This window comes from Ruditapes philippinarum, unplaced genomic scaffold (assembly GCF_026571515.1).
Source record: "Ruditapes philippinarum isolate M1 unplaced genomic scaffold, ASM2657151v2 ctg9917_1_1_1_1, whole genome shotgun sequence".
NCBI classification, from domain to species: domain Eukaryota; kingdom Metazoa; phylum Mollusca; class Bivalvia; order Venerida; family Veneridae; genus Ruditapes; species Ruditapes philippinarum.
The window spans coordinates 1-20,869 of NW_026853546.1; the positions used below are offsets into that span (position 1 = coordinate 1).

Below are 20,869 nucleotides of genomic sequence, written 5' to 3' on the forward strand. Positions count from 1 at the left end.
AATTTTTTTAAATACTTCCAAGTAAATGAAATTCAACACATACAATAAAATATCTACAGTATCTTAATTTAGTAAAACGTAACCATTTTGTGAACATATATTATGTAATATTGTCAAATAAACAGATTTTTTACTACATTTGAATTTTTCACAATAACCATAACTCTTTCCCTTTTAAAACTTTCTTTTAAAACTGTGTTATTTTATATGTGTATATACTATATTTTCGTACCGGAAAGGTCATTTTGTAAGTTCTGAATGAAGAATACATGTTCTAGGGTGATTATGGAAGGGGAGCTAACCTATGTCTACAAGGTCAGAATTTCTAGAATCAGGGTCAAGGTCATGATGTCTTACATCGCTAGAATTGTTGTCACATCTGCTAACAGCAACGTACCACCAGCGCTCGCGGGCAGACCTAAATGTTCTTCCGCCCTGGCAATAATATTTCCATCTATCACCTATTTTTTTGGTCACACAACCAGACAGAACATTTGCTGTAGTTATCTCAATCCTTTGACTGTTGGAAAGAGGCTTCAACTTCCCTGTACATGACTAAGGAAATAAGTCAACAAAAGGTTTAAGTATTCAAATAATAATTCTTAAAATTATGATTCCATGAACAAAACAGACTACATTGTACTGAAAAATAATGAAAAACATAATCTGTTAATGTTGTGAAATATGGGGATTTTATGTGAAATTTGTTAGGCAGTAAGTTAGAACACCATATCAGTGCAGTTTAACATAATCTGCCTTTGTAAATTCAAATGAAGTGAAGGTAAATAACTCTTTATGGCTTTTATTTTCAAATTATCTCCCCTGAACAGAAAAAAATACAGAATTACAACAGCTTAAAGTCATTAAAGTAAGATAAAGGGCTTTCTACAAATAGTTTTTAATCTTTAACATTACTTTTATTTTTAGCATGTTTTACTTTAAAAGAATTCAATTGTAAAAATGATTACAATGTATTTATTTTTCTTTGTCAAGTCATTGCCAAAGCTTTATCAAAAGACCAAAATAACTTTTTTATTTTCTGGGCAATTTTGTCATTGTATTCCTTTGAGATAAGATAAAATTTATAACATATTGTTAAAGTAAAAAAAAAATGAAATGCAAAATTACGATAAAAAAATGCATAGTACATGTAATTAACAGGCAGTTAGGCATTGTATTGATTCAGTCGGTAGAGATAATTTGAACTTTTACCAAAAATGTTATAAAGCAATCACATCCACACAAACGCTGTTAGAACAAGACATAGAGACAAAGAGCACTTGTTGACCCTTACATCGGAGGGGTCTCGGTCACAATGGCTGACGGCAATAAACCACCAGCGTTCACGTGACGACCGAAATATACGGCCACCAACACAATTATACATGCCGGCATTGTTAATGGTGCATCCGGAAAGACCATACGATGTTGTCAGATTTATAATCTGATTATTGTTTACATCCAGAACAGCCAATTTCTGTCTGCACGTCTGTAGAGAATAATTATATTATAACAAAATATTTTATATCATCTATAACATTTCACTTAAAGTTGTCTTCAGGTTTTATTTTCTGTTTGATAAACAATGAACAGTGTTGTTTCAAAGTAAGTATTTCAGTAATTTTCGAAAAGTGCATCACATTACTGTAAAGCTTTCTTCAAACCAGCGTCCCGAGAGCTATATATAAAGTGTCAATGACAGTCATTTCTAAAAACAGAAGGCTGGGAAACAAATTGTCCACTATACTAATTTTATATTTTGATAGTGGACCATTAAATTACAGGTATCAATGTATTTCCTAATTGTTTATGTATTTTATCATCGGCAAATTTCATTTTCCACTTTAATTCTTTTAATTTCAAATTATATAAAACAATTTATCTAAAAATAACATATTTAACCTTTAGTAAAGCAGATGGTCGCTTTAATGATACAGGTTTTTTCCCTTTCAATGAATTAATCTTTTGATACTGGTATGTTTAAAAATATATTAGGAAACATATCATGAGTCTTATGCTACCCTTGCTTTGCTTACCACTTTGACTCCATCATTTCTTTATAAAAAGTAAAGGACTGACAAAACAACAGGCTGAATGGTAAACACAGTTGATTATACTCTTTCTTAAGGAAAATTATTGTACCATATAATCTAAATACATGTTTCATTTTTAAAAACCATCAAAAGCTCAAAAACAACTTATCAGGATCTGGCATGTTACATAACTATCTGAGTTAAGGACGTTTTTGGGAGTTTTCATATAGAAATATAAGCAAATAAAAACTGTTCAAAAGTATAAATTTATTTCTTATAACTTGGCAGTTGAAACTACTGAAAACTTCCTTAAAATATATTTGCTTAATCATTTTTACGTCTTTCTTTGGCACATTGATTAAAATAGTTATTTAATAACTAAATTTAATAACTCTATAATAATTGACAATTCACATGTTATGCTACGTTTTAAACCTCATTTAAGCTGTCATTAATATTATAACACTATAAATGCCCTTACATAAAACCATGAAGCGTATCTCATTTTTGTTACTAAATATAAACTACAGCTCTCTTACATAAAGTACAATAAATTCTTATTGATCTTTCATTCTTTAAAAATTTATAATAATATTTTCTTTACACCATTTCCAATAGACTTACACTGTGTAAGGGCAGTACGCCAATACAGGACAAAAGGTGAAAAACTGGCAATAATATTGGTCAATTGACATTATTAAGTACCTGTAACTAAAGTCTAGTTTTAAAGGTAGTGATTATGAAATAAAAATCTGAAAAAAGAGGCAGTGGTAACAATAGTAAAAATGTAAAATTTCCATATTTGGTTTGATCTGTTCACTAGAGTTTATAAATGGAAAATGTAACATCTCTCCAGCACTAGTTCAAGCATTATTTTATCCTCAACACTTAAAGTATTGGAACTAAGGGGCTCATCTGATAAAATTTGAAATAATGTATAATTAAATTCAGTTTTTAGAAATGTCTCTTTAAATCAATATCTATTAATAGATTATTATATAATGATTCAGTAAACTTTGGTTTTTTTCCTGTTTAAAGAATATTTTGGCAAACAGCCATGCAGATTCTTGCTAAATGTTGTATCTTCTCAATAATTTATTCATATGTATTATACAATACTCGAAGTATTGTATTTGAATTTATTTAGTCTTGTTTAACCCTTTCCCCCATGAGCATATTGTGAAAAATGGCCATTTTCACTGAAAAGCCTCCTCTCACAAGTTCAAACTGCTATGAAACTATGAAAAATGCTTCAATACTAATCAAACTTGGCACAAATGTTGACTGGACCATTGCCTTTGTAACGACATGCTCAGTCTTAAATTTCCTGTTACCATGGCAACGAGGGGACATCTCAAAATTGCCAAAAATCACTTTTTTGCCTCGATTTTTTCCATCAAAATTTATTTCAAAGTGCTGCAACTTCTCAAGGGATTGAGATAGAGTCAAAGGCTTTTTGGCGTTGGTTACACGTTATCTTATGATCGACCTGGGGTCATTTAAAGCCTCTCACAAGTCCAAAATTTTCTTGGCGATACGCTTATATAAGGGAAAAGGTTAAAAAAAAGCACTCATTAATTGACCCATTACAAGAGTGCTGAACTTTCAAATAGGACAACTGAGTAGCTGTCCTAAAAGTCTTCTGATACCAGAAGATTAAATTCAAAAATACATGTACTTAAATTTAATTAGATCATAATATAAAACATATGAAAATTAAGTTTAACTAGAAATGTAAGAAAGTTACACACATAAACATGTAAATTATTGCTTGAATCATGCATTTCTTAAAATCTTAGTATATTTTTCTTAAGTTTGATTTTCTTGAAATATTTCAGCTCATCTGGAGGCATGCAGCTTAAACATTGAAAAGTCATGGATAAAAGTTGTTGTTTTATACCTTGTCTGACTTGTAAACAGCATCCCACTGGTCCGGCGTGTCATAGTACAGCAATATATGTTGTGGTCCATATGTCTGAAATTTAATTATATAATAATATATCATATGTGTATATATTTAATTATTTTAACCAAGTTGTTACTTTCATTGCTCCTGAAATGTACATTATTTCAGATACAAAAGAACACACAAGCAATGAAGAACCAACAAACTTCCATTGTGGCTTATAATGGAAAAGCTCTCTTAGTTAAGACATTATTTACTGGTAATGATTTCATTTACATAATAAAGTATGTAAAATAAATTTTACGGATTGAGTAAGAAGCTTAATTTTTTTTTTTGAAAACTCTCTTTAAAAAAGCTCTCTTACATGGAAGAGTCCCTGGATGGGGTTCAAACCCTGAGAGGCAAGGAAACCAAAGTCAGCTACCTTAACCACTTGGCTACAAAGACCTTAAAATTAAATATTAACATGCAGTTGTGACCACCACTGGTCATGTCACAAACTGCTTGTTTTTTTATTTTGTTTTTTGTAGCAATCTAAAAAGGCAAGTCAAACCAAAAAGAAATTTTGGTAAACTTTCACAAATAATAGAATCTGATCCTAAATGAGTTCAAACCAAACAGCAGACAGAGACAAGTAATTTAAGGCTAGTTTAATAAACTAAATCAGTCAGTAATTAAGGTCAATTTCAAAATTAAATACTAGGGTTAAACAAACCTTAGTTGTATTATAAGGTAGCATAATTTAAAGCGTAATTTGTAAGGATTTAGCTTTCCTGTAACACAGAGAAGTGAGTTAATCTTGTCGCAGATTAATCCGTTATAATTTTTTGCACATGGCTGGCTTGTTAAATAAAGCCATGTTGTACATTATTTTAGTTTGACCAATGCTTGCCAAATTGTAATTCAACAATCTAGGTTTAAAACCTATAAAACTATTAAGAGGTGATATTCGGCCAATATATCATAATAAATGAGGGCCAATAAATCGCAATCAATGTGTTGAGATATTAACTTCCAACAAAATGACCCCCCCCCACACTCCCCCCCCCCCCCATAAAAAGGTAACTTAATTTGGCATAAGTATGATAAAGTATTTATTTTAACAAGGACAGCATGGTAAAAAATGTTTTTGAGAGAACCTTTTGAGATAAATGCAAACAAGACCTTCGTGTGCAAATATCAAATAGAAAGAATTATGTTGATTTTTTCGATAACAAAGTGCCGTTTTAATAATGTCACATGATATTTGCCAACACTCTAGATTTATATCTGTTTGTAACTTTTAACTTCTTCCAACCAACAAATCTTAAACAGCTTTATATAAACCCATGGGCATCCATAAGCGGAAGTTTGGGAGTCTTTTACTCCTGCTTACAAACTTTAATGCTTTTCTTTCTTTACCTATATAATGTGACTTCCAATGTCAGACATTTTTCAGTCTCTGACATCCAAATTTTGGAACTTAATCATAGTGTGGAAGCCCTGTAAACCTACAGATTAATAAACAATGCATTTACCTGCTAAATTTGTTGAACCCTCACCATGCTCAATATCTTATTATATATATAGACTTGTCAATCTTTTAATCAGGACAAACTATTCATCTTTTTTTAGGGAAAATTTCTAAAAAGTACAAGCTGAATAGCGAACAGTGCAGACAATGATCAGACGTTCTTTGTCTGTACTGATCACATGGGTAGAATCAGTTACCTCTAGTAGGCTAAAGGTTTGGCTTGCGGTTCTTTGAATTTTAAATAGTTTAAAAATATTTATTTTTGTTCCATTATTATGAAAGCATGAAACTTATTCGAACAACTCCTGTGTCTACTTCCTGGAACTTAAACCAGAAATGGTATCATATGAAGAAACAATTGGTCGTGACCCCAGTAGAACTTGAACCTATAATCCATGGGTTGAGAGGCAAACACCTTAACCTCTAGGTCACTGCTTTGAACAAGTAGTTTGAGAGCAACCAACATGTTAGAGCCTGGTCAAATGGAACAGATATACAGGTTTGCCTGGCGCTATACTGTGGGCATACTTGGTCTGTAATAATTTTGCTGCATGCTGTAAAAGAGTTAACCTTTATCTTGCTGAATTTATTTAATGGACCAGTCCAGCTTCTATTTTCGGAACTGACCATTATCAACAAGGTTAGTCAGCCAATAACCACTTAAATTAAAATTTTTGAGAGAAGAACATCTCATTCTCTGAAATTTTGCAAATTAGAAACTTAATACTAAAATGAAATAAAAATTGTTTCACATGATTGTATATTGTCTATTTTTACAACAACTAATTAAGAATGAAGCTCTATTTGCCTAAAGTATTTCTGGTTAAATAAATAATGACAAATAAATCAAATAACAGATTATTGTGGTCATGTATTTATACCAAGAGATCAATACAAACAAGCTTTATAACGATCATTTCTCATTTTCCTGGTATTTCTCATTTTCCTATTACATGTATTTCTAATTTTTCTATTATTTCTCAATTTCTCATTTTCCTACTATTTCTCAAGTTAGATCTGTAAGTTAAACATTTTGAATGGCCGAGGTGGTAAAAGACATGCAGCCTATGCCATCAGTACAGACTCCAGCAAACTTGCATATTTGTGCAGTTGTCACACATTGATAATGAAATCTTTATTATTAACAATGAACAGTAACTGTTCCAATTCAAAATCAAACAAGTCAATTGCACAAAAACAATCAAGTCTTTAGGGTGATGCATTGATCCCTAGAAGCCCCTAAATTGGCCCTAATCTGTGTAGTTTTAATTATAAGATGAGTGGATTTCAATAAGAATTATACCACAACCTTCATGTACCAGTATTTTTAAACAAAAGGACACATGTTATTGTTTGTGGTTAAATCTATTGTTATTCAAATAAAAGGTCAGTGTAGGGATCTATCATCCTTCATCCCACACCGGGAAGGGGAGCATTGGTGCCGGGGAGGGGGTGTTGGTGCCTGGGAGAGGGTGTGACTGTCGGGGAGGGGGCTGGTTTGAGGAAAGAAAAGAGGAGAAACCATTTCCCCCTATAGAAAGCAAAAGTTTAATTTTCTTGTTAGTAAGTAAATTAAACACCATCACATATAGCTATCATCAGATACTGCATTCCTTAAACTAACTTCAGTAAATTATTCATAGATTATTGCTATTTTATATTTATGTCAATAATGACTCCTTTCTTCTTTCTAACAAATATTAATATCTATTCACCACGAGCATCCTGTTACAACAGGAATTATTGATCTGATTAATAGCTTTATTCTGAAAAGAACAGTTAAAGAAAATATAATTGACAAATGATAATTACATGTACATGTTTCTGCATGCAAAATATTTAAGTCTCAATGTATTGTTTGGCAGTATTGACCTGTCACATTTGATATTCAGTGACCTTTTGTTGGTATCAGATTCTGAAGTAAACCATACAGGTTTTTAATGAATGGTACAACAGTATATTACATTATTTTATTTAAATTACCAGCATATCACTTGCCTTACTAGTCGCGGTAACAAAGTATAAGACATTCAGATCGTTTGAAGATTGACAATATCTGTAGGTTTACAGCCAAAAGGATAACAGTTATGGTTTTACTTCAAATCACCCCCTCCACCCTTAACACACACACACACACCCACCAATGTGAGTCAGGAAGCTGTCCATCTAGCTCTTAGTAAATCTACATTGTAAAAACAGGTTTTCATTTTTGCCTTAAACATGAACAGACACCTGAGGCTTTCCTCAACCACTGACGCTTTTAAGTAGTCATTTGAACTTTGAACTTTATAGAGTCCCCCCCCCCTATCAAAAAATAAATAAATCACAACTGATCATGTTTAATTCAGATCAGATCATACCTTAAAAAAGATCTATACAAACAAAACGTAAATCAAGTTCAGTAAATTTTTCTTTGATTTTAATCTTACTAGGAAAGTAAACTAATATACATCCTAATCAATAAATAACATAATATATCAAATTACACTGATAAGTTTTCAAAAGCTTACTACGTAATTTGGGTAAAAGGTAGGTCTGTTTCTATCTTAGGAATAACATGATATGACAAATAGTGTAAACCTTTGCTTACACACTGACAATACATGTACCTTAATCTTGACAATGTTGAAAGAGAGACTGCAAAGCCCTTTTGCCATCAGTAAAGAGACAGGCCAGTTTGGGCATCCAAGCCTTCTGTCCAGACTGAGCAACTTATAAATATTCATTGAAATGCCTGTACTGATAGTGATACTGATAATGGACTGTTTTGAAACAGAACTTGAACATGTGACAACTATCAAATAATGGGTTAATACATGTACATAGTAAATCGTAGAGAAGGTATATACTTACAATAGGATATTCGAAGGTAAATCGGAGTGTGCCCTTGGCTGACAGAAAGCAGAATCTTGTTATAAACTCCCAGTCCTGAAATATATAACCATGCAATTTCAATAAATCAAGTTTGATAAAGTTGGTGGTTCATACTACTTAAGTACCTACTCAAGTACCTGCCTTTGAATGAAATTAAGTCTACCTTAGGTCTGTTACATTATTCCAGACTCAGGCATGCACCACTGAAAAAGTATGCACATAATAATAAAATTATATCTGTTTACACTTTGTTTTCTACTCTGGCAACTATGACCTGTTGACGGATACCACCAAATGTTTGTCAGGTTGCGGAGTGTCAGTAGAAGTCATACTGATAGACCGTTGTAAACTCAATGTGCTGCAAGATTATTGTAAAAATTTAGAAGTACAAATGTACAAGCTTTACACTTAGAACTCAGTTTCCAATAATGATATGATAACCTGGCATTGACCTTCACCAGGGCTTCCATAAGTGGAAGTTTGAAACACATTTACTCCTGATTTTGGCTCCAAATTATAACCCTTTCCCTTCTTTACCTATATAATGTGACTTCCAGTGTTAAATTTTTTGCAGTCTCTGACTTCCAAATTTTAGAATTTAATGGAAGCCCTGCCTTCACTTGGTTTATTCCCCCTTGTTAAATAGCATTTTCCGACTATTAAAATGACTGTTTTTACATTTGTATATATATATATATAAATATATACACAAGTAAAACATGCACTTCAGGTGGTAAAAAAAGCATGCCTCCAGATGAGCCAAAATATTCAAGAAAAGCTGACTTAAGAAAAATGTACATATACTAATATTTGAAGAAAAGTAATTCAAGTAAAATATTATGTGTTATATGCATTTAGTGACTGATTTTGCAGTATTTAACACTGTGACTACATGTAACACAGTTTGGCCAAATTTTGTATATTTTCTAGTCTTTTTGGGGTACTTTTTGTAGATAATTTTAAGTGCTGTTTGCAATGTATAAATTATTTCTTTCTTTACTTGACAATATTATTATTTTTTTTATATTTTAAAAAGTTTCATGAAATTTAGCATGAATCTAGAGGCATGCAATTTTAAGTCTCAAAATATCTCAGCATAGACATAAAATATTTCAAACATAAAGAAAACAACCTTTTTTTTCAAATTTTTTCTATCAAGATTTACTATCTATCAACTGCTGCCAAGGTGCCTGTGTATACAAAATATATAATATACATGTATATAGAAAGAGAGTGATAAGAAAAGGCCTCCTTTCTAATATGAAAGATCAATTTAAAACTTTAACCTGTTAAGATCATATCTTATTATCAGTAAATAGACACCATGTTAAGACAGGACTATTCATCATTGAGATACATTACAAATGCTTGAAAAGAATAATCCTAGATTTTATCTTACAGAGAACATTGTAAGCTGATGGAAATGGATGGATTTTAGATACAAAGCTGAAGTGATAATCATTACTTCAAATTGTGCAGCTTTAAATTGAAACCTTTTATAACAAGTGTAGCGGCCTAGCACAGCATGTGGGATTTAATCCCTCATTACTATTCATCTTTATAATTATATCTATATTTACTCTACTACCGGGTACAGTTTGTAAATTTGCCAACAGGACATGTTAACATTAAATATAACTGACAATTTGTAGTATTCTTTTTTCTATACATACATGTATATGTTTCAGTATCTTGTTAAATAATTAAAGGGTATTATTAAAGCCATAATGTGTAACAATTTCAAAATATAAACACTATGAGTCACAGTGTTTCTAGAAGTGATATCCCTAGTATAGTCATTTATTAAAAAAGCTTTTACAAAAAGAGTCTCTGTTGTTATTATTTGATGCCAATGAATAATATATATATGTCAACAAAATATATTTGTAAAACATTCCCTGACAAAAAAAATCCCAATAGCTGTAATTAACGTGGCTTTAGTGAACATGATTTTTGCACTTTTGATTCTTTTAATTTAGGTACTTAGAAAGGGCTATTATCATGATACAAAAAATCTTCAGTTGATTTCAGGGGACAAACATATCGTTTAAACCTGCATACAGTACACTTGAAGGTGATTTCATAAATATATAATATGTAATTATTATTTATATTTTAAACTTTATATATGTACTTTATAAGCTATCCTTACAAAACTTTAATCTTTGGCATATTTAACACCATTTTAAGGTGTTTTAATCTACTTATATAGTTAAATATCTCGGGGAAAATAAGGTCAATCTCTTAATGCTTAATATTGCAATAATACATGTGCACTTTTTAAAAGATTACAAAACAAGGGTTTATCTTGACGTTCTGGCATCACATGACCTGTAATGTGTACCTTACAATAAAAGTAATGTCCTTATTAGTACACCAGCTCACAGAAAACACTTAATGAAAGTGTAATGTATATATAATATGCTCTTATTTGTTCTTTTACCTCTACTGGTATTCAAATAAAAACATTCTTAAATTAAATGTGCGAATACAACAAAATATACTAGTCAAATATATAATTGTAATTTATACTTCTTCGGCATGTTCTCTTTCTAGTTGATAATATTGTTGAAAAGCAAATAAGTTTTGTTCAAATTGATACAATATTCAAAGTCATATCATTGAAATTAATCATAAAAACATATTTATAAGTAACATTAATCTTTTATGCATATATCCCAATATTTAGAAGTTTTGTAAATTAGTTGCTTTGATGTTTGATTTAGCCCTCTTAGTCATATACTGTAATTGTTAAGTATTTTAATCTATAGAAATTCAATTAATTTATCCATACAGTCTAGATCTACAAAACATTTTATTTGAAATTGACAATTGAACAATGTTTGTCAAAGAGATGATAAGAAGATATGCTACAGACACAAAAGAGCAGTAATGTCAGTGAGTACAAAACATATATTTTATAGTTATATGGCTCACTTCAATTTTGAGTTGTGTGATATTCGTAAAAAATTTAAAGTTTTTTGCCAATAATAAAAATATCACATACAGTAAAAATAATCTTGAGTGATCATAAAATATTCAGATGGAAATGGCTACCATCGAAAATAAAATTATAATACGCTACGATACATTTTATTTTCAATATAATTCATTACAGTAGATCTGATGAAAATGCCAAATTTACATCAAAAATTTAAGAAAATGATTACAATAAAATAGACAATAATGATGATTAAACTATTCTAGGTTTATATACACAATATTAGGCAACATTAAATGCATGATACCATCATAAATTCTATTGCAATTTAACAAATCATACATTGAATATAATGATTCACAATTAAATGATTATTAAATTCATTTTTATTATTCATTATCAGTAATTATTTAAGTTATAAAGTATTTAATGAATACTGAAGAAGGCTTCCAAATAATATTGCTGATGACGTATTCATTTTACACATGATTTCAATCAATTGTTGATTACTGTTGAACTTTATTTAGAAATGTAACTTTTTTCTTATCAAATACACACCTGTAAAGTATTAATTTCACCTTCCACATATTTTCCGTGAGAAGAAGTTATGACAAGACATAAAAATGTAAATAAAACATAGAAAAGTGTACGAGCCATTCCGAAAATTAAATAAAACTAGATCCAATCTCAAATTCTGTGCCAAGCAGCCGCCATTTTCTAATCACGTGATAGCGAATCTCGGCAACTACCAAAACATTGTTCTATTTTTAGACAAAATAGCAGGTGCGTGCGGTTAATGCTGTTGCATATAAAACCTCAAGAGTTATCTTTCTTACTAAATAAAATGATTCTCTTTTATTACATGCTTTTCGGTGATTTATAGAAATATATCAGTGATATAAAACTGGTAATTTCACTGTTATAAACAGTGAAATAATCAATTTGATAATTTCACTGTTTTGAATTTAAGCTCCTTACGTTGTTTCAGTGAAATACCAGCGTGCACAATACTGGGAATCAACTTTATGACGTGACGTCGTAAATGACGTCACGTTGTATTATTATTTGGCGCGCTTTTCATCCAGTATTAGGTTTAATGTCTTTTTAAAACGTTTCTTTGCATATAATAAAAAGAAAATTTGTTTAGTTTAGTGTAAGATCGAAATATATTTCACCTTGTGAACACCAAAAGTTCATATTTCACTCATAGCTGCGCCACTCGTGAAATATACCTTTTGGTTCTCACTCGATGGAATATATCCCAAATAACCGCTATATAATGTAAGGAAACTTATTTCATGTTTGTACGAGGGGCACGTTTTAATAAGTGGCAACAACTCAAATTAACCATGATTTGTACGTGAAAGTACATGTATTATATACCGTTGGAAAGATTTACGAATTTACTTACCAACAGTCTATTTTCGCACGATTTGCACGTGCAATAAAATTTTAGCAGGTCATTTAAATACATGTGGTTTTGTATATGGGTCAGTTGCATTGTGATTTGAAAGAGAAGCAGAGAGGTTAATGCAAAATCTATTTGTTATTGGGTAAATGCACAACAGAAATGAGAACGGTTATTGAGAAAATGCCTTTCCATATCGTACAATTGACAGGTGAGTTTAAATGTATAAGAAATGTAGATGCCAATCCGCTACCTCTGAAAAAGAGATCAGCAATGTCAAAGTTATAGTTGATGAAGATGCAAGATATACTGCTGAGGAGATTAGTGACATATCGGACCTAGGTGCATCACATGTGATCTCCACCTTGAAAAGAAAATGTGTGCCCTTGGATCCAGCATTTGCTAACTTCTTGGTTGATAAAGCCTCGGCCTTATTGACTAGGTCCGAAGATCGAGACCCTAGACGCCTGGGCGAAATTGTCACAGGAGATGAAATGTGGCTTTGTATTTTTGAGCTCGACAATGTACTCAGAAACAAAATGTGGGTAGATCGCCCGGTTGTTGCTCGATATAGCAGGAGCGTTAAAAAGCTATGTAGGCTCTATTATTTGACAGTAATGGAATAGTGGCTCGTGTCGATGTGTCTGAGAGGAGAAGTGTCACATAACCATGTTCTCACTGCTGTAGTTAATCACTATCAAATTACTCCATGATAATGCACCTGCGCACCGGTCAGCTTTGGTTCAAGCTTAGAGGAGCAGAGAATTGTTCTTTTGCTTCATTCCGCTTATAGTTCTGAAATTCCCTCCTTGTGTGACAAATCTTGCATTCGCGATCGCCGGTTCGAAACCCGTAGTGCCGTCGGAAGCGCTCTCTACTAATTTATAAACAGAATACCCAGAGAACAGTTCAAAATTGTTTTCTCAGAATAGATTCTGAGACTGGAAAGAGTGTAGAGGTCCATAGTGAATATTTTGAAGGACTCGCGTACATTATGTATATCGTTATCCAGTCCCATTCTTCAAGAGGTAAATTTTACATTGATTAGTTTACAAGCATGTCCCAGGTCCTGAAAGATTCTTGACATATCATTCACTAGACATCATTTCAGACTTCATAAATCAACGCTGAATAAGAAACTATAAATTTAAATCTCCAGGAATTACTTGTTTCTGGGCAAAAGGCTAATACTTTCTATAATCAAGATAATATCTATAATCAAGATAATATAAGACTATTTATCTAGTTCGATCCAAGATACTCTCAAAACCAGATCAGAGGGTATCGAGACATCGACTACCGTGCAAGATGTAAATTAAAATTCAAATCATGAAGTAGCTGGCTTCCTGCTAAACTCTTGAAATAATCATTACTTCGGTTTTACAAATCGGGCATGGATGGTCAGTTAGACCAGTTCACTGCTTTTCAAGTCCCCGGTTTGTAATGGCCATTGTCAGAGTAGTCCTCAGTGAGTTTTGTTCATGGTTAGGAGTAAAGTTGATCATGTTGATGGAAAGAGGAGACCTGGGTAATTAATGTACATGGTCAGACTAGATCTTGGTGAGTAATATTCATGGTAAGAAAAGTACTCTGTGAGTATTGTACAATTTGTACTTAGAGTAAACTTCTATAAGTAATGTTCAAGGTAACAATAAACTTAGGTGTAAGAATAGTCTTCAGCGATGAATAACATTTACGGTGTGATTAATGTTCAATTAAAACTTTAAACGATGTGATTAATTAGAGAATTAGATAATATGAGTTATGTAAGAGTAGACATCTGTGAGCATTGTTCATGGTAAAAGTACTCCACAGTGAGTGATATTCATGAGGAGAATAGTCCTCGGTTAGTATTGTTCATTGTAAGGGAAGTCCTCAGTAAGTAATGTTCTTGGTTACAGTGGACATTGGTGAGTAATGTTCTTGATAAAAGTATTCGTTAGTGAGTTATGCACAAGGTAAAAGTATTCGTTAGTGAGTTATGCACAAGGTAAAAATAGTTGTTGGTGAGTTATGCACAATGTAAAAATATTTATGTATTGTCCAGGTAAAGCAAATATAACTGGCAAGACGAACTTGTTTGGTATGAGATGAAACACAACACTTAGCTTGAATGAAACAGGGCATTTAATAAATGCCATAAATGACAAATGTTACATAATAACAAACATGGCATGTATATATTTTTATCGAAATATCCAAACTGGGAGGTAAAAACCGCCTTAAGTATGTACAAGGTAAAAGTATTCGTTGGTGAGTTATGCACGAGGTAAAAGTATTCGTCAGTGAGTTATGTTCATGGTAAAAGTAGTCCTCGGTAAATAATGTCCATGGCAAAAGAAATCCTCAATGAGTAATGTCCATGGTGAAAGAAGTTCTCAGTGAGTAATGTTCAAAGTAAAAATAGTTCTCAGTGAGTTATGTTCATGGTATAAATAGTCCTCAGTGAGTTATGTTCATGGTATAAATAATCCTCAGTGAATAATGTTCATGGTAAAAGTAGTCCTTAGTGAGTTATGTTCATAGTATAAGTAGTCCTCAGTGAGTTATGTTCATGATAAAAGTAGTCCTCGGTGAAAAATGTCCATGGCAATAGTATTCCTCAATGAGTTTTGTTCATGGTATAAGTGGTCCTCAGTGAGTTATGTTCATGGTATAAATTGTCCTCACTGAATAATGTCCATGGCAATAGTATTCCTCAATGACTTATGTTCATGGTATAAGTAGTCCTCAATGAGTTATGTTCATGGTAAAAGTATTCCTCAATGAGTTTTGTTCATTGTAAAAGTAGTCCTCAGTGAGTTATATTCATGGTATAAGTAGTCCCCAGTGAGTGATTTTTATGGTAAAAGTTGTCCTCAGTGAATAATATCCATGGCAATACTAATCCTCAATGAGTTTTATTCATGGTATAAGTAGACCTCGGTGAATAATGTCCATGGCAAAAGTATTCCTCAATGAGTTATGTTCATGGTACAAATAGTCCTCAGTGAGTTACGTACATTGTAAAAGTATTCCTCAGTGAGTTATGTTCATGGTAAAAGAAGTCCTCAGTGAATAATGTCCATGGCAATAGTATTCCTCAATGAGTTATGTTCATGGTGAAAATAGTCCTCTTTAAGTAAGTTAAAAGTAGTCCTTGGTCTGAAATGTTTTGAAGCACGATATGCTCAGCTTGGACTTTCTTCCTCTTGCTCTGTGAATAATTACTGTGATAATAGAAGTGATCGTAAGATAATGTTCATGACGTGAATAGCGTTCAGTAAATGAGTTAGAATGATGGTTAGTGGTAATTTTCGTGAGTTATACTGTTCACTGAAGGTTTCTCTAGTGCACAAAGCGAGTTGTACGTACATACAGTCATACACGCAGGACGATACGTATGTCGGAAGTAGACGTGCGACCACATTTCACGAATATCCCCCGATAATTTTATGTGAAACACCTATTTGTTTTTAAAGTGGTTAATACGAGATAACAAAGTCTGTCCGTCAAATATAGGCAAATTACATAGAATGAACTGCTATATCTATAATTCTAAAACGTTCAAAATAAAGAAATAAAAGGGCGATAACTGCTGTTACAAGCTGCTTGAAGTCAGGAGAGTAATATTTCTTATATAAATTAAATAGTGTAAAATTAAAGATTACATGGTCCATTTATATTCCGATTAACAGTAATAAATTCTGTTTTCTTTATTAAAGAGTTTTAGCAAATGTACCAAATTATAATTAAATGCAACAAGTCACCATCATGATATTGATCAACAACAGACCCATACAAATTGCCATTTCTATCATCAAAACAACAGCAACAACAATTAAAACAACATCAACAACATCATCATCATCACTATGATAGTTATAATCATCATCATCATCATCATCATCATCATCATCATTATCAAAATAATATCTTCATTATCATCAAATACAATGACTGCAGCAACAAGAATAACAACAAAACAATCATCATGACAATGAAAATAGCATGACTACCGCCATCATCATATTACAATGAACATCATTAGCAAAATATATACTGATCATCATTATCATCATCAACAAAAACAACAACAAATACTACTACAACAACAAACCACCAAATACAACAACATTTTTGCCATCAACAACTGCGGCATTGCCATAAGCGCCATGAACGTCATTAGCAAAAATATAGTTATTATTATCATCAACAAAAATAACAACAACAAATACTACAACAACAATTTTTATATTTTTCGCTGATCAAAGTAGCTTGTAACAAGATTGGTAAAATGTACACGTAGATGAGTGTAAAAAAACACAACAAACTAAATCATATAAGAGACGATTTGACAAAGACATATATTATCGTGTTTTATGAAACCAAAACATTTACGTTTAAATAGATATAGTAAGTAAAAAAGTGAAAGCTTTAAAGCAGCATGCCCCCAAATTCATGCTCATTTTAATAAACATATTGTTGTGAGAAAAGAGCTCAAAATATGCAAATAGCCATTTATTTGTTATTCAAGCAGTAGACATATGGTTATAGATACAACAAAATAAGTCACTAATCGCATATAACATTGGAAATTGAATCATTTTACTTTTCTTAACGTCGTAGTTCATTTTTCTCAAGTTTGATTTTCTTAAAAGATCTTGGCTCATCCTGAGGCTTGTATCTTTAATTTTAGGGTCATTTTGCACGATAAAAGTTATTAGAGGGAATGATCTGAAAACTTGCACACAGGTTATATGTTCAGACCTACATCAAATGATACACACATTTTGGGAAAATATGTTCAGTCCCTCCATGTCAAAAAACCTCAGTGGAGTCCCTTTTAAGCTGAAACATAAATTCGAATTTGTAAGAGATATTGTATTAATGATTTCACATATTCACAAGTAGAAATTTTGGACTTTATGATCCTTTTTGACATCACTGTTGTCATATTTTTGCAACCATTAGACTCGATTAGATGCACATTCTATGTTTGATGTAAATTTATCGTTTTTAATATTGAGGCTCCTCTTCTTCTTTAACTTCTATATTATGCAAGCAGGTTAGACCATAAAAAGAGGTTTGCTTTTGATATAAGACAAGATTTATATCATTTTAACGACACATATTAAATTTAAGTTTGTTATAGAGGTATAAAAATTTTAAGTTTGAAAGATTTTTAGTCTATTTTATGCTCATACTTTATTTGCGTTATAGTTATTTGACAGATATAAAACCACATACATTATATTATAAAGAAATGAAGTAGTATAATATCAGCAACCTTATATAAATCTTGTAAATTATTAGATGAAAAATAACAAGATGTATTCAACAATATCTTGTTAAACTAATCTAAAAGAAAACTTTTAAAACAAAAAAAGAAAACCTAAACAATTGATCCCGCCCTTGGAAGTCAATTTTGTTACAGGCACTTATTATAGGGAAAGGCTTTTGAAATCCTCTCCTGCTCAAAGTCAAAGAACTTTTTTTCTTTTTTTTTCCTTTTTTACATTATTTAGTTAAATTACTGATTTAGTAAAATATGAAAACCCTACAAATCTTCTCTGAAATTAAAACTGCCTACACAAAACTTAAATATGTCGTATTAAGCATTATCTAGTTGGTACATGTATTTAGTTGATTACACATCTTTTGGGTCCAGAAAAGGCCCGGCGAAACTTTTCATCTTCTTTCCCATGTCAGCGATATAGACCAAACTTGGATCAAGCAAGTGGGAATGACAAACTTTTATTATTTTCCGAGCGGCTATACTTATGCAAACATCTTCACCTCCATGTGTAGTCACAGTACGAATTGGCACTTAATGAAACATCGCACAAACCATGGTAAAAACCCTTTTTGTTACAATCGTATAAACATTTGGAGTAGAAACCATCTAATATACGTTCTAAGTCTCTGACATCTTTTAAAAATATTGCAGATGAAATAAATATCTTCATAACTCTGCCATTATGTTAAAATACTTATTATACGTGTATATTTGTAAAATATTTGTAAATGAAAATTGTATAAATGATATTTAATATCTAAAAGTCAAAACAGTTATAGGACAAAATCTTAATGAAATACTAGTTTTTGTTATTGTTTTATGACGTTTTATGTTTGTGTTTCTATATATTGTTTAGAATGCCACAATCAAAATTAAGATCTACGATGGCATATCTTCATATGTTACCTTTTTTTAAAAAAAGATATTATTATCATTATTATAATTGATAGTTACTTACTTTTTTCGTCAAAACATTTTCTGATGGGCGCACTAAAAAAAAAGAAATACTTTTTTTCTGATCGATTCACTTAAAAAGGGAAATCTGGTGAATAGAAAGACAGTTTCTCTTCAACCTTCAGATCAGATTCACTCAGATGCTTGAATATGCTGAATAGACTTTAGTTACACATTTTCAGTAGAAATTGTTCAGTTGGTAATATTGGTTGACAAATCGTGCTAATCCGTCGTGAACATTTATTTTGAACTACATCATAAATAGTTACACTTTTTCATCAGAAATTGTTCAGTTGGAAGCACTCGAAACTTTTCAGTACGACGATTTTCTTAAAGTAGAAGAATATTCAAGGTGATTTATTTTCAGCAGAAGATGTTGGATTTGAGTCGCTCTCGAAAATATTCAGTAGCACGGTTTTAAAATGTAAATGAAAAGTACTTTTTTCGAGGTGAACATTTTTTAATAGCAAATAATTTGAGACCAATGCTTTAAGCATGCTATAGCCCTTTAATATTAATTACCAAAGTAGAATATAAAATTATCATTATATTCCTACTAATAATAGCTTGAGCGTTTTTGCATTTGAAACAAAAAATATAACAATAAGTTTGCATATCCGAACTTTATAGGGGCCTATAGATGCAATTGTTTCCTGTTTTCATCCATGTTAAATTTGATATGGTATAAGATGACATTCTATATATTGAATATAAGTGTCATCACAAAAAACTGAATGTAATATCATACCAGTAAATTAGTCAATATATAATAGTTATTGTATATGAAACGAGTTAGTTACACGGATATAACATTGGTTGGGACGACATGGATGTTTCCGCTAAATTATGGCGATACAATTTTTTTGCAGAAACTCATGTAATACAGACTTCTTTTGCCACGTGGACTGCACAAAAGATCTAGTCTTTAGGTGATACATATACGCTGTTTTCATCTAGAGGAGTAGATCAATTTTTCCTCACCATTATGAATGACGCCTAATAAATAGCATGAAACATCCATCAAATATCGGATAAGGTTTCAGCCATCTGTTTAAAGGTTTGAAATGTGACAATTACCAAGCATCCTCCAAACAGCTAAAGTTTCTGACGGAAATTCGCTGAAAACATAGGTTTTTTAAATTGAAGAGGTGAATAAGGTTATATAAATACTGAAGATTGCTATCCGTTTCAAAATCAGTCAGCTGACAAAAATATACAATTGAAAATTAGTGTCCTTAAGTTTAACATAAATGTAGAAATAAAAAATAATTTTGCAAACATGTAAGATCTGTCGACGGTAAATAGGCAGCAAATGAGATTATACAATTTCTCTGACATAATCATATTCTAGAAATTTAGAAAAGAAAGTTAATTGTCACTTCTAATATTCAACTTATTAATTAAAGAATCAATTCTGCTACTTACACTTACTGACTATACATGACACCAAGGTGGGGATAAAGATAAAAGAAGTCATGTTTACATGCTGGTAGATTAGTTATTATTTTATTATAGTTTACACATTATAACGACTGGGAAAGTGTTTCATTTTTAAATTAAAGAACATCAAACCACTCTGCTATCTGATTGCTACTATGGGGATACTTCACCCTCGTACAAATAATAATAATAATAATAAAGCTAAAAAGTACAGGTAAATTTATTAATTTGTAAAAAAACTAATTACAGCAAATATACAGTTGTAACAAGTTTTGGAGCATAAGAACAAATCACTAAGTTCTGTGTGTCTACGCTGAAGCATAGAATAGCCATCTTCACAAGCTCCGAACAAACTGCAACAATATTTACAAAAAAATGCTGACAAATGTATATGGTTTCAAATTATTTGTCATATCACGTTACTAAAAATTTACGGTTTATGGACAGCATGTAAGGCAGCTTTTGATTGGTTGATTTGGTTGATTTGGCCACTCTGTTAGACACACCTCCATGATTCAAAAA

The 20,869-nt window shown here is 31.4% G+C and overlaps 1 protein-coding gene across 1 annotated transcript; it reads right to left on the reverse strand.

The window, feature by feature from the left end:
* Positions 1 to 1,298: 1,298 nt before the first annotated feature.
* LOC132737166 (transmembrane protein 145-like) lies at positions 1,299 to 12,012 on the reverse strand (the record flags this gene model as incomplete). Its single annotated transcript, XM_060724417.1, is given in 4 exon segments — positions 1,299 to 1,489; positions 3,934 to 4,008; positions 8,306 to 8,380; positions 11,826 to 12,012. Coding segments are annotated over 4 exon segments (440 nt in total), but the record flags the coding sequence as incomplete, so codon positions are not given.
* Positions 12,013 to 20,869: the final 8,857 nt, after the last annotated feature.